This window comes from Myotis myotis, unplaced genomic scaffold (assembly GCF_014108235.1).
Source record: "Myotis myotis isolate mMyoMyo1 unplaced genomic scaffold, mMyoMyo1.p scaffold_m19_p_6, whole genome shotgun sequence".
NCBI classification, from domain to species: Eukaryota; Metazoa; Chordata; class Mammalia; order Chiroptera; family Vespertilionidae; genus Myotis; species Myotis myotis.
Genome location: NW_023416368.1, coordinates 83,377,105 through 83,396,919, shown reverse-complemented (window position 1 = coordinate 83,396,919; position 19,815 = coordinate 83,377,105). Strand labels below are relative to the sequence as shown.

The 19,815-nt window shown below is 46.0% G+C and overlaps 1 protein-coding gene across 1 annotated transcript; it reads left to right on the top strand.

Annotated features, from left to right (window-relative positions):
• Positions 1-11,580: 11,580 nt before the first annotated feature.
• On the top strand, positions 11,581-12,785 carry ACTL9 (actin like 9). Its single transcript, XM_036312729.1, has one exon. The coding sequence runs from the start codon at positions 11,649-11,651 to the stop codon at positions 12,783-12,785; it is 1,137 nt and encodes a 378-aa protein (XP_036168622.1). The 5' UTR covers positions 11,581-11,648.
• Positions 12,786-19,815: the final 7,030 nt, after the last annotated feature.

Genomic DNA, 19,815 nt, shown 5'->3' with positions numbered 1-19,815 from the left:
GCCTGGCAGCTGGGCCTGTGCATTTTGTAACATTCTTTTATTCTTTCAGAAGCAGCCACTATTCAGGTTTCTTGTGAGATCTTCCAGAAATAGTCAAGGCCAGTGGTCGGCAAACTCAATAGTCAACAGAGCCAAATATCAATAGTACTTCTTCAAAATAGACTCGCCCAGGCCAAAAACCGACTTCTGCGCATGGGCCACGAAGTTTCCATCGCACTGTACGCGCACCCGCACGTGGTCTTTTGTGGAAGAGCCACACTCAAGGGGCCAAAGAGCCGCATGTGGCTCGCGAGCCGCAGTTTGCCGACCACGTGTCTAGGCCTTTTAAAAAATATCTACACATTCATTTGTTCCTGTTTTTACATAAATAGTAACAGATCATTCCAGGTCTCCTCCCCCTCCCCCTCCCCCTCCCCCTCCTCCTTGTTTTTACTTAAAATATATCTTGGCGATCACTCCATGTCAGTGAACACAGCTTTCTGGCTTCTTTTTCACAGATGTGTAGCCTTCTCTATGTTTTAATGAAATTTATTTAACCCTTTCTCATGGATCGGCACATAACATTGAAAACACATAACGTTGTATGTGCTTCAGTGTTCACTGGATACCTGCACTTAAGTAATTTCACATAAGACTGATTGTATCTGAAGGAGAAATTCCTGGAGGTGTGAGAGCTGGGTCAGAAGGTGTGTGAATTTGTCATTTAAGTAGATATTGCAACTTGTCCTGCACAGGATTTGTACCAATTTCCTTCTTCGTCATCACTGTAAGATGCTGCCAATTTTCCCACAGCCTCACCTACATGACATGTTATCAAACCTTTTGATCTTTGCCAATCTGATGGGTTAAAAATGGTATCACAGTATAGTTTTAATGTTCATTTTTATTATCAGGTTGAGAATCTTCTCCTGTGACTAAGAACCATTTGCTGTTCTTTCTTTGTGAACTCAAGATTTGTATTCTTTGATGACTTTTTCATGACTGTTGTAGTATTTTTCTTGATTGTTTTCCAAAGGCTCTTTATATATGTTATGGACGTTATCCCTTTGTTTTATTATTTATAGTATACTCTGTCATTTTATTTTTTTAAAAAAATTATTTATTGACTTTATTTTTTAAGTTGTCATTTGGCTTGACTTTGTTCAGGGTGATATTTACCTTGCAGATTTTTCTGGATGTTTACATGAAGTCAGTTGTTTTAATCATCCTTTTATAGCATCAGAGGTTTGTGTCATACTGAGAATGGGGCTACCTTTGATAAGACCTGACAAGAAGCATTCTGAGGAGAGGAAACAGCAGGGGTAAAGGTCCTGAGGTAGGCAGGGAGCTTGGCATATATATTACTCAGGGATCTCCAGAGAAACAGAAACAATAAGATGCAGAGAGAAACAGATAAACTGTAGAAGCTGACAAGTCCAGAATCTTCAGGGGGGGCTGGCAAGCTTGAGGCCCAGAAAGAATTGCAGTTGAATCCAAAGGCAGTCTGTTGGCAGAAGTCCTCCTTCCTTGGGCAAGGTCAGTCTTTGTTTTATTAGGGCCTTCAACTGATTGGATGAGGCCCACCCACACTGTGGGGGATAATTTGTTTCACTCAGAGTCTGCTGATTTAAATGTTAATTCATCTAAAAAATATATACCTTCACAGCAACACCTAGACTGGCCTTTTATCAACCATTTGGACACCTGGCATAGCCAAGTAGACACATAAAATTAACCATCACAAGTCCACTTCCTATCACCTTGGCATACACGCATCCCCTTAAACCATACTCTTGTGGGACAAAATGTGGGGCCCACGCTTTTGCCATTGCTCCATGACCCAGCAGGACAGGAAGGCACACAGCAAGGCCAAGAAGGTCCCATAATCCACACAAAGAGAGCAGACTCCAAGGACGTGTGTGGGCATGAGGGAGGGAGATCAGGGCCTTTAGTGCTCTCAGTGCTCAGGGTGGGGGTTTGACAGGGAGAGGGTGTAGAAGTGATCTGGTTTCTAACAGCATACTTGAGGTAGTGAGCTCCCCATCCCTGGGAATATGCAGATATGATGGCACAAGACCCGAGGGTTGTAGAGGGAATTTCTACCCCCAATGAGGTTTGAAGCCGGGGGAACCTTAGTCTATTCTAAATGACAGTCCACCCAGCAGCCTACGGGTTGTGGGTGTTTCTGCATCCTCCTCACTTCCTGTAGTGTTTGAGACAGCCTGTCCCACATCCCTTCTGTGTGTGAGTGTGAGTGTGTGTGTGTGTATGTTTGTGTGGCTGACAGTGTGGTGTGGGGTGGGTCTCACTTGAAGTCTGGCATGTGTGGTTTGTTGCAGTCATTGTGGTTCTAAATGCCAGGCCTTATTTGTCTTGAGCTTGGAGATTCCGCCCCCTTGTGGAAGGAAGGAGATGTTTCCTGTCACTACCTTGTAACCTCCTGAGGGTTGTTGCTGATTCTGCAGATTGAAGCTGTTGCCCTGGTGGAGAGGTGAGGCAGGAAGCGGGGAAGGGGGGGAGGGGGAGGAGGGGGAGAAGGGGGGGAGGGGGGGAAGGGGGGGAAAGGGAGGAAGGGGGGTCCAACCCTGCATATTTGTGATCTGCAGATTTTGGCCTGACTGTGGGGTCATCCTCCCAGCTGAGGACTACCCTTTGGCAGGGAATGGGATTAGAGCCTCTGTCCAGTCCTCAGGACACAGTGGGACATGGCACATGGGAATAACTAAGGCCCTCACACACACCCACTTTCTGATGGTAGGTGTGGGGGATGGCTGGGGTGACTTCCATTCTCCACAAATAAATGAGTTTTCACTCTGGAAAAGAAAGTTTTGGAAGATGAGTGAGAGAGAGAGAAACAGGGGGAAAAAAAGAGAGCTCGTGAGAGATGCTCACTAAATATTGACTGGTTAAAGGAATGAAGGAATGAATGATTCTTTGAACTAAAGGAAGAGAATACCAAACATGAACATAAATAAGCTCTGGAAGCTCCTTCTTATTTTGTTGATCAACTGGGAGGATTAGATGGGCTGGATGATGTAATGGCAGAGAGTCCTGCCTCCAGCAGGGGCCAATGTGGCTGAGAACAAGGGTGCAGGAAGGAGCGGGGACCAGGGCACCCTGTGGGGAGAATGCCAAGCTTCCCCATCCTGAGAGGCTGGACTCCCACTCTAGGCCCTTGTAGGGACAGTATGGAGAAGGAGAGGCCTTGAAGGGTGTCCTTAAGGCAGGGACTTTGGTGTTGCAGGAGCAGGCTTGATGAGGTCTGGAGAGATGGAGTGAACTTAGAATGAACTAATGGAATAGCGTGAGATAGGGAGGGACAGCCCAGAAGAGTTGGCCCTTGGGGACCTAATGAGGGTTGGGGGAGAGAGCCACTATTCAGGTGGAGCCCCCACCTGGGTATCTGCCCCAGGCCACAAGGGCCGAGAAGCCCTCCAGAATGTCACTGCCAAAGAGGTCTTACTAAAGGGATAGGGCTCAGGATTAGGGTTAGGGTTAGGTCCTGGGATGTGGGTTCTGGGGAGTCTGAAACTCCAGGGTGGGGTGTTCTGGATGTTCATCATGGGTAACCCTGGGAGAGAGTCTTTGAGGGTCAGAACACAGGGGATGGCCTAGGGCATTAGTGAAGCCATCCTGGGATGGTCCTGGGGGTGGAGCCTTTGAGAAAGAACAACAAAATTGGAGGGATCAAAATACCAGAGATCAAACTACACTACAATCCACTGTAATCAAAACAGCCTGGTAGTGGCACAAGAACAGGCATATTGACCAATAAAACAGAATAGAGAGCTCAGAAATCAACCCATGCTGTATGGTCAATTAATATTTGACAAAGGAGACAAGTGTGGGGAGCCGCTATAGGGTTAAACTTCAGACTGACCTGTTGGCAAAGTCACAAACAAGTCCCAGCTTAGAGGGAACAGTCTTCTCAAGCATAATTAGGCTTGACCTTATGATGCTCCCTAGATCTTACCTGGGAAGCTAATGGGCTGAGGGAAGTGCAACAAGAACAAAAACAAGTGGAACTCACAAGAACAGTGTAAACAAGTGAAACTCACAAGAACAGTGTAACTATGGAAACCACTACCTTGTTTACCTCTGACTATAAAATAAAGGCTCAGCTTGCCTCAGGATCTTTCTCTGTGGCCTCAGCCAGGCACAGGAAGATCCACGGAGACTAAAGAGAGCTAGAGAGTTCTGAACGCTGTCTCCGTGTAAAACATTCTTCGCTGACTCTGCCCACACCCTTGGGAACCCCTGGACTGCTGGGGCTGGACCCCGGCATCTGGCGCCCGGACAGGCCGAACAGGATTCCCCTAAGTATGCCCCCCCCCCCGATTGAGAACCCCCACAATCGGGACAGATAGGACTCCACCAGGGTGCTGCAGACTCCCCTATAGAGGATAAGTAGGGTAAGAAGGTGGATAGTACAGAACTTAGATTGAGATGTGCCATACTGAGTCTAAAGGAAAAAGACTCTGTATTGATATTTTAACACATGCTTGCTAGCAGAGGAGTTAAGGTTACTCCCAGTCAGACGGAATGTTTTATACAAGTGTGTCCATGCTTTTCTGAGGAAGGAAAGGTGCTGGAAAGGTAAATGTAGAGGCATGGGAGAAGGTAGACCCAAGGAGCCTTATCCTTAACCCACTGCAGCCTTTCCACCCCAGGAAAGTTCAGGACTGGCAAGCTCTCCCTGGGGTGATAGATCAGGACTCAGGTAATAGCGGAAAGCGCCAATCCTACTCTTAAAATGGATACAAGAGAGCTTTTGGGGTTTTTCTTTTTAATGCCTGCTTTGGATTGAGTAAGTGGATTTTACTTAGTTTTAACATATCAAAGTTAGCTCTTGACACAAAAGGAAAAACAAACAGTTTGGCTTGAAGTTTGGGTTTTGTTTTGAGGTGCTGAGTCTTCGGGGGTGGAGCCAATTCTCGGTAAAAATGTGAAGCTTCGGCTTTTTGGGTTGAAGTGGGAAGTTGTGAATGCAGAGGAGTATGTATGTTTATATATGGTCAGAATTCCATCAATATAAACCTTTTCTATAAAAACAAAACAGGGGGAGAAGAATGTTATATGTTAAATTTTTAAAAAAATACAATGCAGAGGGTTGTACAAGCAGCCAAAAGGTATCGACCTCCTGTACAATAGCCTCTGCGGAGTTAGCCCTATAGAAGGATACAAAAACCAGCCAAGAGTTTTACCAGATCTAGTAATGATGTGGGGAAGTGGTTGTGTTTTGTGTCTTTCCAGAAGGAGCAGTGCAGCCAATTTGGGTACCAGAGCATTATGAGCATCACCACAGGGAACCAGAGAAGCTCCTTGTCCCATCATTCCAAAGACCGAAAGTGGCCCAGATGATAGTAAAGTGGAAAAGAAAGATGACGAAGGCTACGCAAGGGACCGAGGTGCCAACATGGGGTCAGCTGAAGAAGTTAACAACTGAGGCCCAGAAGATGGTAGTAAAGCAAGAAGTGGAAGCTACTCCCCTCAACCATGTTTCTGGCTATGTTAGCATTGGTTAGCTACCAGTCTTGCGCAGCTACGTCCAAGGACTCTGAGTAAATCAGCAAAAGAAACTTTCATTTAGCAGAAACTTACTTATTGCTGTTTTGCATTGCCATTGTTTTATTCTTAGTAGTTTTAAAAATGTTATGGGTTAAGTTTTAAAATGTTTTGGGTTTTGCATTGGCATTTTTTGTTATTCTTACTAGTTTTAAAAATGTTAACACATTAGCATTGTTTTGTTAATAGCCAGAGCTTGATGTTTAAGTTTTACTTTCATTATGGTCTGTAGTTTGGGTTTTGCATTGGCATTGTTTTGTTATTATTTTAATAGCCAGAGTTTTGTTCTTGATGCTGAAGTAGTACTTTCATTATGGTAGCTTTTTGTTCTTGATGCTTAAGTTTTACTGTCATTATGGTAGCATAAAAGTAAAAGAAGGGTGACATGTGGGGAGCCGCTATAGGGTTAAACCTCAGACTGACCTGTTGGCAAAGTCACAAACAAGTCCCAGCTTAGAGGGCACAGTCTTCTCAAGCATAATTAGGCTTGACCTTATGATGCTCCCTAGATCTTACCTGGGAAGCTAATGGGCTGAGGGAAGTGCAACAAGAACAAAAACAAGTGGAACTCACAAGAACAGTGTAAACAAGTGAAACTCACAAGAACAGTGTAACTATGGAAACCACTACCTTGTTTACCTCTGACTATAAAATAAAGGCTCAGCTTGCCTCGGGATCTTTCTCTGTGGCCTCAGCCAGGCACAGGAAAATCCACGGAGACTAAAGAGAGCTAGAGAGTTCTGAACGCTGTCTCCGTGTAAAACATTCTTTGCTGACTCTGCCCACACCTTTGGGAACCCCTGGACCCCGGGGCTGGACCCCAGGAGACAAGAGCATACAATGAAGTAAAGACAGTTTCTTCAATAAATGGTGTTGGGAAAATTGGACAGATACATGCAAAAAAATGAAACTAAACCACTAGCTTACACCATACACAGAATAAACTCAAAATAGATAAAAGACTTAAATGTAAGTTGCAAAACCATAAAAGTCCTAGGAAAACATTGGCAATATAATCTCAGATATCTCTCATAGCAATATTCTTGCTGATACATCTCCTACAACAAGGGAAACAAAGGAATAAATAAACAAATAGGACCACATCAAACTAAAAAGCTCTGCACAGCAAAAGAAACCATCAACAAAATGAAAAGGGAGCCCACTGTATGGGAGAATCTATTTGCCAATGATACATCTGATAAGGCCTTCATTTCCAAAATATATGAAGAACTCATACAATTCAACAGCAGGAAGACAAACAATCCAATTAAAAAATAGGTAAAGGACCCAAATACACACTTCTTCAAAGAGGACATACAGCTGGCCAATAGAGATATGAAAAAAATGCTCAACATCTCTAATCATCAGAGATGCAAATTAAAATCACAACGAGGTGTCACGTCACACCTGTCAGAATGGCTACCATCAATAAATCAACAAATAAGTGCTGAGGAGATTGTGGAGAAAAGGAAACCCTCATGCACTGTTGGTAGGAATGCAGAAAGTTGCAGCCACTGTGGAACACTGTATGGAGTTTCCTCATTAAGTTAAAAATGGAACTGCCTTTTGACCAGTGATCCTACTTCTGGGAATATATCTTAAGAATCCTGAAACACCAATCAAAAAGAATATATGCACTACTATGTTCATAGTGGTGTTATTTACAATAGCCAAGACCCGGAAACAGCCCAAGTGTCCATTGGCAGATGAATGGATCAAAAAGCTGTGGTACATTTATACAATGGAATACTATGCAGCTGTAAAAAAGAAGGAACTCTTACCTTTTGTGACTGCATGAATGGACCTGGAGATTATTATGCTAAGCAAAATTAGCCAGACGGAGAAAAACAGGTACCATATGATATTACTTACATGTAGAATCTGGTGGAAAAATAATAAACTGACTAATAAAATAGAACCAGAGGCATGGATACACAGAAATGACTGACAGAGATCAGAAGGGAAGGGATGGCAAGGACTGGGTGAAATAAGGTGAAGGGATTTGCCAAAGAACTTATTGCATAGCCCATGAACACAGACAACGGTGTGGTGATGGCTGGTGTATGTGTGTGGAGGGGGGAGGGTGCAGGGACTTGGTAGGAGGGGATTAAGGAAGGGAAAATGGGAGTCATCAGTAATACTGTCAATAAGAAATAAAAAAATACATCAACATTTGCTCATAGAATTTATATATAAAATATATAGAAACATATGAAATTTATATAGAAATATATGAAATATTTCTTCATTTATATAATCATAATAAAATTCATATTTAAAAAATGATCAAAAAGAAAAATTTCTAAATAGCTTATTTATAATTGAATAAAAAAATAAAATACCTAGAAATAAATTTAACAATGGAGATTAAAAAAAACCCTGTATTCACTAAATCAAGACACTGAAGAAACTGAAGTAGATACAAATAAATGGAAGCATATACTATACTCATGGATAGAAAGAATTAACATTGTTAAAATGTCTATATTGCCCAAAGCAATCTACTATCAATGCTATATCACTAGTCTCCCTGTTGCTGTTTTTACGTTCTTTTTGTTTCCTGATATCTTCCTCAGACACCAGAAATGGTTTGCAGAGGAGCTGAGAGACACCAGACCAATTCCTGGAATCATTTCTGCCAAATCTGAAGACTGGACAGGCGTGAGCATGGGGCTGAAGTGTGGACCACCTGCGAGAGCACCTGGGGTCAGTTTGGCAAGGTCACAAATACTTTACAGTTGTCCTCTGCTGCTGCCAGCCTGGAGTCCTTGCCTGTGCTGAGCCAGCTCAGCCAAGGGTTTCGCAAGCCTGAGTGAGGGCGGTGAAGGATGAAGAAAAGACAGACCAAGAGAATAAGCTGGGTCTAGGTCAGTGATGGCGAACCTATGACACGTGTGTCAGAGGTGACACGCAAACTCATTTTTTTGGTTGATTTTTCTTTGTTAAATGACATTTAAATATATAAAATAAATATCAAAAATATACATCTTTGTTTTACTATGGTTGCAAATATCAAAAAAAATTCTTTATGTGACATGCACCAGAGTTAAGTTAGGGTTTTTCAAAATGCTGACATGCCGAGCTCAAAAGGTTCGCCATCACTGGTCTAGGTGGATCTTCCTGTGCCTGGCTGATGCCACAGAGAGAGAGATCCAGAGGCAAGCTGAGCCTTTATTTTATAGCCAGAGGTAAACAAGGTAGTGGTCACCATAGTTACAATGTTCTTGTGAGTTTCACTTGTTTTGGCAGCACTTGCTGCATCTCCCTCAGCCCCTTAGCTACTCAGATAAGATCTAAGGAGAGTCCTAAAGTCAAGCCTAATTATACTAAGAGGACTGTGCCCTCTAAGCTGGGACTTGTTTGAGGCTTTGCCAACAGGTCAGTCCAAGGCTTAACCCTATAGCCGCGCCCTACACTTGCCAGCAGACCTGTTGGAATTTATCCAAAGTTTCCTCCCTCTGATGGCATCTGACCTCATCGCCAGGATGGGCTGTGATTCTAGTAACTGACCTCTAGGATTTATAACTGGACATTCTCAAAAGGATGGAATGCTTAAACCAGGCTCTGGTTGAGATTGCTTTCTATAATCACAATTCATTTCTGTGAAGTCTTGACCATCATACAGTGGGGCCTTGACTTACGAGTGTCCCGACTAACGAGTTTTTCGAGATATGAGCCGTCTCTCGGCCGATTTTTTGCTTTGAGTTGCAAGCTAAAATTCGGGTTACGAGCCAGCTTCAGATACCCCACCACTAGTTGGCGCAGCGAACATCACAGTGAACGCCACAACACCAGCCCAGCATCACGTGTCTCACTCGTTCACTTCTTGATTTGACATATGAGTAATTTGAGTTATGAGCTCCATCACGGAACGAATTAAACTCGTAAGTCAAGGCCCCACTGTACTTCTTTTCCTCTTATACTATAGAAATAAACATGGAATTTAACCCAATGATAAATGAAGCCTTCCATTGTTAGGTAATTATCTTTGATCTTCTGTACTTCCACCTTCCCTCTCTCCCTCTGGGGATAAATGTGACCTTGTCCTGGGATATCAAGAAGATTTGTCCTAGCGGTTTGGCTCAGTGGATAGAGGGCTGGCTGGTGGACTGACAGGTTCCGGGTTCAATTCCAGTCAAGGGCACATACCTCAGTTGCAGGATCCTCCCCAGCCCAGGCCCTGGTCAGGGTGTGTGCAGGAGGCAAGCCACCAATCGTTGTATTTCTCTCACATTGATATTTCTCTTTGTCTTTCTCTCTCTTCCACTCTCTCTAAGAAATCAATCCAAAAATATCCTCAGGTGAGGAAAAGGAAGGAGGGAGGGAGGGAGGAAGAGAGAGAGAGAGAGAGAGAGAGAGAGAGAGAGAGAGAGAGAGAGAGAGACATCGATGTGAGAGAGAAACATGCCTCTTGTAGTTGCCCCAACTGGGGACTGAACCTGTTACCTAGGTAGGTGCCCTGACCAGGAATCAAATCCACAGCCTTTTGGTGTATGGGACAACACTCCAATCAACTGAGCCACACTGGCCAGGGCCAGCTCATAGTTTTATGGTACCTTTCTTTGTTTTTACTATATCTAATATGAGTATTAATTTTTTTAATTCTATAAAATGAACTGTTTAATGCTACTTTTGACATTCTAGTCAAGACACGAGTGAAAATAAAACCCACAGAAAGTGGTCAGGAGAAATTTTCCCCAACCTAAGGGTCCTACCCTGAAACCTCTACCTCAAGATGCAATAAACACTCTCTCTCTCTCTCTCTCTCTCTCTCACACACACACACACACACACACACACACACACACACTGGAACAAACATCGTCGAAGAGTCCCACGACTAACTTTTCAAATGCCATGAGGTTGTACACCTACATAATCCCAAATGGACTAATCTCAAAAGAGAAGTCAGCTGTCAAGATAATTTAGGCCCTGGCCAGTGTGGCTCAGTTGGCTGGCTGTTCTCCCATGCTCCAGTTTGCATTCCTGGTCAGGGTACATTCCTAGGTTGTAGGTTCAGCCCTCTAACCGGGCAGGGGGCATGCAGGAGGCAGCAGATTGATATGTTTGATTGATAATATTTATCTCCCTCTCCCTTTCTCTCTCTCTCTCTCTCTAAAAAAGAAAAAGAAATAAAAAAATCAATTTAAAAAATCTTAAAAAAAAGAATTTACAAATTAGAAAGATCAAAATCAAAAACTAAAGGTCAAGGTTTTTTGGTGAATTTCCCATTGATGTAATCTGTTATTACTTTAATATGTTAGGGGAACTTTTTCTGGGAAGGTTGTGTTAAAACTCACATTTTCTTTACTGTGCAATGATACACAAGATGTATAAAGAATAATTACTCTAGCCTGGCCAGTGTTGCTCAGTAGTTGAGCATCTACCTATGAACCAGGAGGTCATGGTTGGATTCCCAGTCAGGGCACATGCCTGGGTTGTGGTCTCAGTCCCCAGTGGGGCGGAAGCAGCCAATCAATGATTCTCTCTTATCATTGATGTTTCTATCACTCTCCCTTCCTCTCTGAAATAAATAAATAAATATATATATATATATATATATATATATATAAAATACTCTAGCCAATAAATGAAAAGAAGATGATAGAACATGCATATCATTATTATTAAACCACTACTGAATTAGTGAATCAGGCCAGAATCAGGTAACACTGGATAAATTTGAACTCATTAGGCTGATCTGATTGCCTGATCATCAATCCTATTGACTGTATTGTGCTAAGACCTCTGAAAGCTATCAGCCCCCTACTATTTAAGTGCCAAGCCCCCAGAGCTTTCTGGGGCAGGGAAGGACCCCACCCCTAGCCCTGCATTGTGAAGTCTTCTGAAGGGGACAGAAGGCTGGCTGATGTCATAGACCAGCCCCCTCTCCCTGTCTCTGCTTGTGCCTGCCCCTGGCCCAACCTCAACCTTTTCCCCCACACCCCAGAGGAAAGAGGTCAGCCTTGCCCAACAGCCCACCCACCCACCTGAAACTATAGATACAAATCACCCCAACCTTTCTGAGCCCTGTTGGCCCCCAGGCCCGGGGTGACCCCCAACTCAATCCTGGTGAACAAGACCTTACAGCAGGACGCCCCAGCATGGTGGGCAACAGGTTGCCACCAAAGACTAGCGCGGTGGTCATCGACATGGGCACCGGCACCTGTAAGGTGGGCTTCGCGGGGCAGGCCCAGCCCACCTACACCGTGGCCACCATCGTGGGCTGCCAGCCCAAGAAGCCGGCCACCACGGGCCAGATGGTGCTGGAGACTTTCATTGGCGAGGCCGCGCTCGCGCGCCCAGAGCTGACGCTGGTCAAGCCCATAAGGAACGGCATCCTGGTGGACTGGCTGGCGGCAGAGTTCATCTGGCGCCACCTGCTGGAGCACGACCTGGGCATCGCCACCCAGGACCACCCGCTGCTGTTCTCCGACCAGCCCTTCAGCCCCTCCACCAACCGCGAGAAGCTGGTGGAGGTGGCCTTTGAGTCGATGCGCTCCCCCGCCATGTACGTGGCTTCGCAGTCCGTGCTGTCTGTCTACGCCCACGGGCGGGTCAGCGGGTTGGTGGTGGACATGGGCCACGGAGTCACCTCCACGGTGCCCGTCTTCCAGGGCTACCACCTGCCCCACGCCACCGAGCGCCTGGACCTGGCGGGCACCCACCTGACTACCTTCCTGGCGGAGATGCTGCTGGGCTCGGGCTTGCCGCTGGGGCAGCAGGACCTGGACGTGGTGGAGAAGATCAAGCACAGCTATTGCTACGTGGCCCCCGACTTCCAGAAGGCACAGGCCCGGCCCGAGCAGGAGTACCGGCGGGGCCTGCAGCTGCCCGACGGCCGGACGGTCACGCTGGGTAAGGAGCTGTTCCAGTGTCCAGAGCTGCTGTTCAGCCCCCCGGAGATGCCTGGGCTGTCGCCCGTGGGCGTTCCCACCATGGCTGAACGGAGTCTTAGCAAGGTGCCCCCGGAGGTGCGGGCACACCTGGCCCAGAACGTGCTGCTGTGCGGTGGCTCCTCGCTCTTCCAGGGACTGGAGGGCCGCTTCCGCAAGGAGCTGCTGCACAGCCTGAGCCCTGAAGCGCGCGTGGTGGTGGCGGCCGCCCAGCCCTCCCGGAACTTCTCGGTGTGGATCGGGGGCTCCATCCTTGCCTCTCTGCAGGCCTTCCAGTCCTGCTGGGTCCTGAGGGAGCAATACGAGGAGCAGGGGCCCCACATCGTGTACCGCAAATGCTACTGAGTGTGGCAGAGGCTTGGGGAGGGGCAGTAAAGCTTTGTTACCCAGCCAGCTCTGCCCTGCCTTTCCCCAGGGTCGGTCTGGTCCACTCTTGGGCCCACCCAGACGCTGACCCACTAACCCTGTCAAACCCGTTTCCCATGATTAGCGCACCACAAGGCACTCTCTGTTTAGTTCCCCACCCAAATGCACTCCCAAGATATGGATACCTTAATCTCCCACCCCCAGGAACTGCTGTTTTTTATATAGTCCCCAAGATTCCCTTGGGCTTTAAGCCCCCCTTCCCCCAATTCACACCATTGATATGTTCATCGAAGATCCCCAAACCCACTTCCATAACTGGTTCCTCTCCAAGAACTTGCACCAGAATGCTCAAACCCCACTCCCAGAATCTTTCCATGAGTGCTGCAGCCCCTGGGTCCACCCTTATAATCTGCCCCCTATTTCTAGTGCCTGCAAACATAGCCCCTCCAGAATCTACTTGCCAAGCCATCTCTGGTTCTGAGCACCCCAAACCCATCTCCTGGAGTTTTCCCCTTTCTTCTTACCCAGCGTTACCCAACACCCTGAAGTTCTGAGTGCCCCCTAAGTCCCCCTTCACAAGTGCCAAACTTCCATATACACCACAAAGATTTATGTTATGCTCAAGGGTCACCTCTATAATGGCTCCCTAAGGGACCTCCAGTGTCCAGAGCCCATTCCCCAAGTTTCAACTTCTCCCCAAACTCTACCCAGTATGATTTGTTCCCCCAGAATTCTTCCTTCCATCCGGAGCCCATTCCCTATTTGTATCTTCAAGAACATCATGTTCTGAGACCCCCAATGTCCCAGTTTGGCCCCCACTGCTCTCAGCTCAACCCCTTGCACTAAGCCTGCCCCAGAAATACACTCGAATGGCCCAGCTCACAATGAACCTCCTAACAGATTCTCTCAGCCCCTCCTGAAGGCTCTGGCCTCCAGAATCATCCTGTAATGACCCCACTAATGCCCTAGCCCATCCCCTGTGTTCTGATCCCCAAAGACTCTCCTCCAGGGTTGCCCCAAGATGGACATCCAGGATACCCCACCCTGGGGTTTCAGACTCCCCAGAACCCAACCCCAGACCCAGTCCTTAGGCCCCATCCCATTAGTTGAGACAACAATAGGCAGTGTTGTTCTGAGGGCCGCCCAGCCCACCATGACCTGGGGCAGATACCCCAGTGGGGTCATCACCTAGACACTGGCTCTTCCCTCCACCCCCACACAGGTCCCCAGTGGCCTACTGTCTGTTCCCATCTCCCTCCACTCTGCTAGTTGTTCAGTCCAAGTTCACTCCATCTCCCCAGACCTTGCTCAGCCTGTTCCTGTTACCAAACCTCAAGGGGTTCACAGCTTGGGGTGTACTATTCAGGGCACCACTACTGAATTAGTTAGTCAAGCAGGGAACAGATAACACTGGATTGATTTGAACTCATTAGGCTGATCTGATTGCCTGACCATCAATCATATCGATTGTATTAAGCCAGGACCTCTGAAAGCTATCAGCCCCCTGCTGTTTAAGTACCAAGGCCCCGGGAGCTTTCTGGGGCAGGGAAGGACCTCCCCTCTCGCCGTTCAAGAATGAGACGTGGTTGTCCTTCGGCAGCTTCGTTATAGGCACCACTTGTTATAGGCACCAGGAAAGGTGTCATCGGACAGCCCCCTGAGGCAGAGGGAGAGAAAGCTGCCCCCTTCTCATTCTCATATAGTAAACAAATTTATTAAAGAAATAAAGCCAGTAAATGTATCCAAAAAAGCAAGGCAAGCAAATCTATCAAATACATCCAGCTTATGAAGCACAGACAGGCTTTCTCAGTTAATGTGAGGAGGGAGTCTGATGGGAGGGTTAGTATTTTTCTACTTTTCTATCTATAGCTTTTAAAAGTCCTCTGCCAGATATCTTGGTACAGAGTAACCCTTAAGGTTTCCCTTTTACTTTGTAATGGCTTTCCCAGAATTGATCAGAAGCATTTGATGACTTGATCTTTAACAAACCCTGACTGCTGGCTTCTCTGTTTACTAAACAGTGAGATGAAAACTCCCTCTTCTCTCCTCCTTCCCCCTTTCCAGTCCTGCCTTAGCAGTTCCAAGGTGATTTAGGTGTGTATTGTTTGGTTAGGGAGAAGAGGCATTAAAACTCCCCTCCCTTGCTGCATTCTTCCGTTAGTGAGGAGAGGACTAGCCATTTGTTCTCACTCTAAGGTTTTGCTTCGAGTAGCCCAAACTGTTTGATCTTGTTTAATTTCTTGTTTCCCTATTCTACTTACTTAGGAATTTTGCTGGCTTCTTACAACCCTGTTACAGTTTTACTATTTACTTGCAGCAAGTAAAGGACACGGATTCACATCTGTCTCTTAGAAAAGAGGCTTAATCATGGATTAGATATACCATTTTGTTAATTACCTGTTGATTTCTTCTTGGCAGTTGGCGAAACTCATCCAAATTTTGTTAATTGCATGTTGGTTTCTTTGCAGTTAGTTAAACATCTTAACTGGGTTCTGGTCGAGTTCATAAGGTTACTTCTAGGTCTGTAAAATACTGTTACATTTTAACATTTAGCAAGAATAGCATTTGGTAAGAATAACCTTTAGTAAGAAATGCATAGACCTTGAGACCCTTGTCTTATTCCTGAGATACGGTCCTAGGGGCTTTCTCTGGAACCTGCCCTGAGGATGCCATAGAGGTCTCTCTCAGCCCATCCTTTCCCTGCAAGGGTCTGGAGTCCAGCCTTATAGGAAGGAGGCTGGCATTCTCCCCACAGTGTACCATGGGCCTCTGCTCCTCCTTCTGCCCTCATCCTCAGCCATGCTGGAGTCCTGATGAAGGCAGGACCTCTACCTTCAGGCCCTCCAGCACAATAGAAACCAGAACCTCGTCCTTCAGCCTGGACACATCTCAGTGTATCAGTAAAAGAAGCACAAGCTGCCAGAGCTTATCTATGGGTCCTCTCCTCCCCAGTCCAAGGCTTCATTCATTCATTCAACCTATCAATCATTATTGAACCTGTCTCACAGGCTCTCTCTCGCTATTTCACCCTGAGTCTTTCTGTGTGTCTGTGACTCACCTGGCAGTATTGTTCACAAGCAGGAATTTTCAAGAGCGGAAACTCACTTATTTGTGGAGCACAGAGGCCACCCCACTCTTCCCCCACATATACTATCAGACAATAGGTGAGGGCTAGGGCCCTAGCTACCCCCACCCACCCTGTCCCACTGCGTCCAGTCCATCTCTGGATAGCAGGTGGTCGTCAGCTGGAGGGAGGACCCCACAGTTAGGCCGAGATCCCCAGATCACCCACACGCAGGACTGGACCCCATGCCTCACCTCCCCACCTGGTAGGCAAGGCAGCTTCAATCTGTGGAATCCTCAAGAACCCCCAGGAAGTTACAGGGTAGTGAGGGGAAACTTCTTATTCTTCCCACCAGGGGCAGCACCTCCAAGCTCAAGATATGTGGATCTTGAATTTAGAACCACAATGTCTGCAACAGACCAGTCATCCCAGACTCAGGAGACACCCGCCTCACACCATGGTGCCAAGGCACTGCCAGTCACACACACACACACACACACACACACACACACACACACACACACACACAAGGAATGTGGGACAGGCTGTCTCTAATGCTATAGGAAGTGAGGAGGATGAGGAAACCCCCACCACCGTAGGCTGCTGGGTGGATTCTCATTTAGACCAGGCTAAGGTTCCCTAGCTCCAAACCCTACCTGTGGCATCAATTTCTTCTACAACCTTTCAGACACGTGCCCCTCCCATTTGCACACTCCCAAGTCTGTTGTGAGCAATCTCACCTCTTCCTAGGAGTCGTGGGCAACCCTCTGCACTCTCTGCCAGCCACTCCTCCATCCAGGGCACCGATAACACCAGCCTCTGATCTCCTTTATGCCCACGCACAACCCTGGAGTCTGTTCTCTCCATGTGGATGGAGGACGTCATCCTGGCCTTGCTGGGCCGGGTGGGTACAGTGAGAGAAGCATGGGCCCCACATCGTGTACTATGAAAGTATGATTTAAGGAGAGGTGTGTGTGCCAAGTTTGGGAAGGGGTGGACTGTGATGGTTAATTTTATTTGTCTACTTGGCTAGGCTAAGTATTGGGATGTTTGATAAAATGCCAGTCTGGATGTTTCTGAGAAGGTATGTTTTAGATGCGATTTACCTTTAAATCAGTAGGCTTTGAGTAAAATGATTTATTGCCCATAATGTGAGTGGGTCTCATCTAATCAGTTGAAGGCCCTAATAGAACAAAGACTGACTTCACCCAAAGAAGGAGGGTGCCAGCAGACTGCCTTTGGACTCCAATCACAATTCTTCTTGCGTCTCCAGGCTGCCAGCCTATCCTGCAGATTTTGGACTTGTCAGCCTCCACAATCATATGGCAAATTTTTTTAAAAAGTAAATCATTCTTTCTTTACACATGCATTTTATTGTTTCTGTTTCTCTGGAGAACACTGAGTAATATATGTGCCAATTTCCCCTCCGACCTCAGGATCATTGCACCTGATAGTCTGTCTTGTCAGAATGCTCCTTCCCACCTTCCACCTTTTCAAAGGTAGCCACCTTCTCAGGTTGACACAAAACTCAGATGCCGTAAAAGAAATGTCTAAACAGGCAACTTCATGTAAACATCAGAAGAAAATCTACAAGGTAAAAAAATCACCCTGAACAAAGTCAAGACAAAAGACAAACAGAGAAAACTATAACTCATAACAAAAAGGGGTAATGTCCATAATATATAAAGAGCTCTTGGAAACAGTAAGAAAAATTGTACAACAGTCCATGGAAAAGTTAGTAAAGAATACAAATCTTGCCCTGGCTGGTTTGGCTCAGTGGATAGAGCATCGGCCTGCAGACTTAAGGGTCCCAGGTTCGATTCCGGTCAAGGGCATGTGCCCAGGTTGCAGGCTTGATCCCCAGTGGGGAGCATGAAGGAGGCAGCCAATCAGTAATTGCCTCTCATCATTGATGTTTCTATCTCTCCCTCTCCCTTCCTCTGAAATCAATAAAAATATATTTTAAAAAAATACAAATCTTGATCTCACAGAGAAAGACAAATGGTTCTTAGTCACAGAAGATTCTCTACCTCATAAGGCAAACATAATCCAAAGGTCTGATAATACCACATTGGTGAGATTGTGGCACTCACTTAGCTTGATGGCGAAGAAATAAATTGGTACAAATCCCATGCAGGACAAGTTGAAATATCTATTATATCTGTATTTTATACATAAAAACAGACTTTTTGCCCACACCTCAGAACCAATTTTCACCCCTTTGGGTGTGGTATCACTTCCAGCAAGGACTGATGCTCTTGAGGGTCACCAGGGGCCTGGGCTTTGAGATGAGGAAATTTCTTGATGCCTGCCCTTTGAACTATTAGCATTTTGAATCATGTGAATGTATTTTTAAAAATAAAGATGTTTCTTTAGGTTCTTCTGGCATCCATCCAGGCAGCTCTGTTTTCTTCCCTCTCCCTAGCTATGCTCATCTGACTTCTGTTTGATTCCTTGTCAGTGGCTGGTGTCACCTGTCTCAGCCATGAGTTTTGGGAGAGCAGGGGCGCCATGTGTATCATTCACATGGCACAGAGTCACACCCAATAAATGTTTTCTGCGTGACTGAATGAAAGAGCCACAACATTGGCTGAGCTGAGAGGACTCCTCCCAAGTAGGGACCCCCCTCCCTCTCTTCCTCCTGACATTGGAACCAGATAAGACTGGATTTGAATCATGTCCCTTCACATGCTGTGTGACTTTGGATGCAACCTGACCTCTCTGAGCCACTTGCAAAATGATGGTGATATCAGTGCTCACTTCAGGGGGACTTTGCAAGGATTACGTAGGAACACACAGGAACTCTGGGCAGTACGGAGGACACATCTCAAGCTGCTGTTGTTTTCTTTGAGACTGTAGTGGGAGGAAGGCGGGATTTCACATTTACTCTGTATATTAATGTATTGTTTGAATGTTTCCCAATGTGAGCGCCTCCATAGAAATAATTTCCTAAAATCATTTTGAATACAATGAATAAAATGGACTTAATGTGTTCAGTATACAGCAAGTGCCAAATAAATGGCGATAAGGTTGCTGTTTCAACTAGAGCATGCCAAAGAGGGACCTCAAGTCATCCAGGCAACCACTGGCCACAGAGATCCTCTGCCAAGGGTTTGAGCAGAGAGAAGACCCACTAAATCACCACCCAGACCTCACCTCCTGACCTCCTGTTCTTTGGAGGACCCAGGAGAGGAAATATTTGGAATAGGCAGATCATTCCACCAGGCAAATCATAGACTGGGTGGAGATCAGGGTTTGCTGAGTGATATGGGGTCAAAGAGTGCCGTGTGAGGACTTGTCTCATTTTAAAACTTGATAGCTTATTCATCATGAAATTTTTTGCATTAATTTGGCTTTTTAAAATATTGCATTGATGCAAGGGGTTCGGGGAGGGGTGAATGGGGAGAGACAGCCAATGGGAATGGGGTTTCTTTCTGGAGTGATGAAGCTCTTTTGCAATTAGACAGAGGTGATGGAGGTGCAGATGTCCTAACTGTGCACTGAATCCTACACTTTCAAGGAGGAATTGAATGGTATGGAGTTAATATCAATCCAAATCATGGCACAGAAATATTATTTACTTTATAAGCCTGGAGATCTAATGCACAGTAATAAAGACAACAGTATTTTTTTTTTTAAAAAATATTTATTGATTTTTTTACAGAGAGGAAGGGAGAGGGATAGAAAGTTAGAAACATCGATGAGAGAGAAACATCGATCAGCTGCCTCCTGCACACCCCCTACTGGGGATGTGCCCGCAACCAAGGTACATGCCCTTGACAGGAATCGAACCTGGGACCCTCCAGTCTGCAGGCTGACGCTCTATCCACTGAGCCAAACCAGCTAGGGCAAGACAACAGTATTAAACTGTAGCCATCGGGATTGCTAAGAGACTAGAGTTTAATCCCTCCAGTCACTAAAAAGAAAAGATACGGGTAATTATGG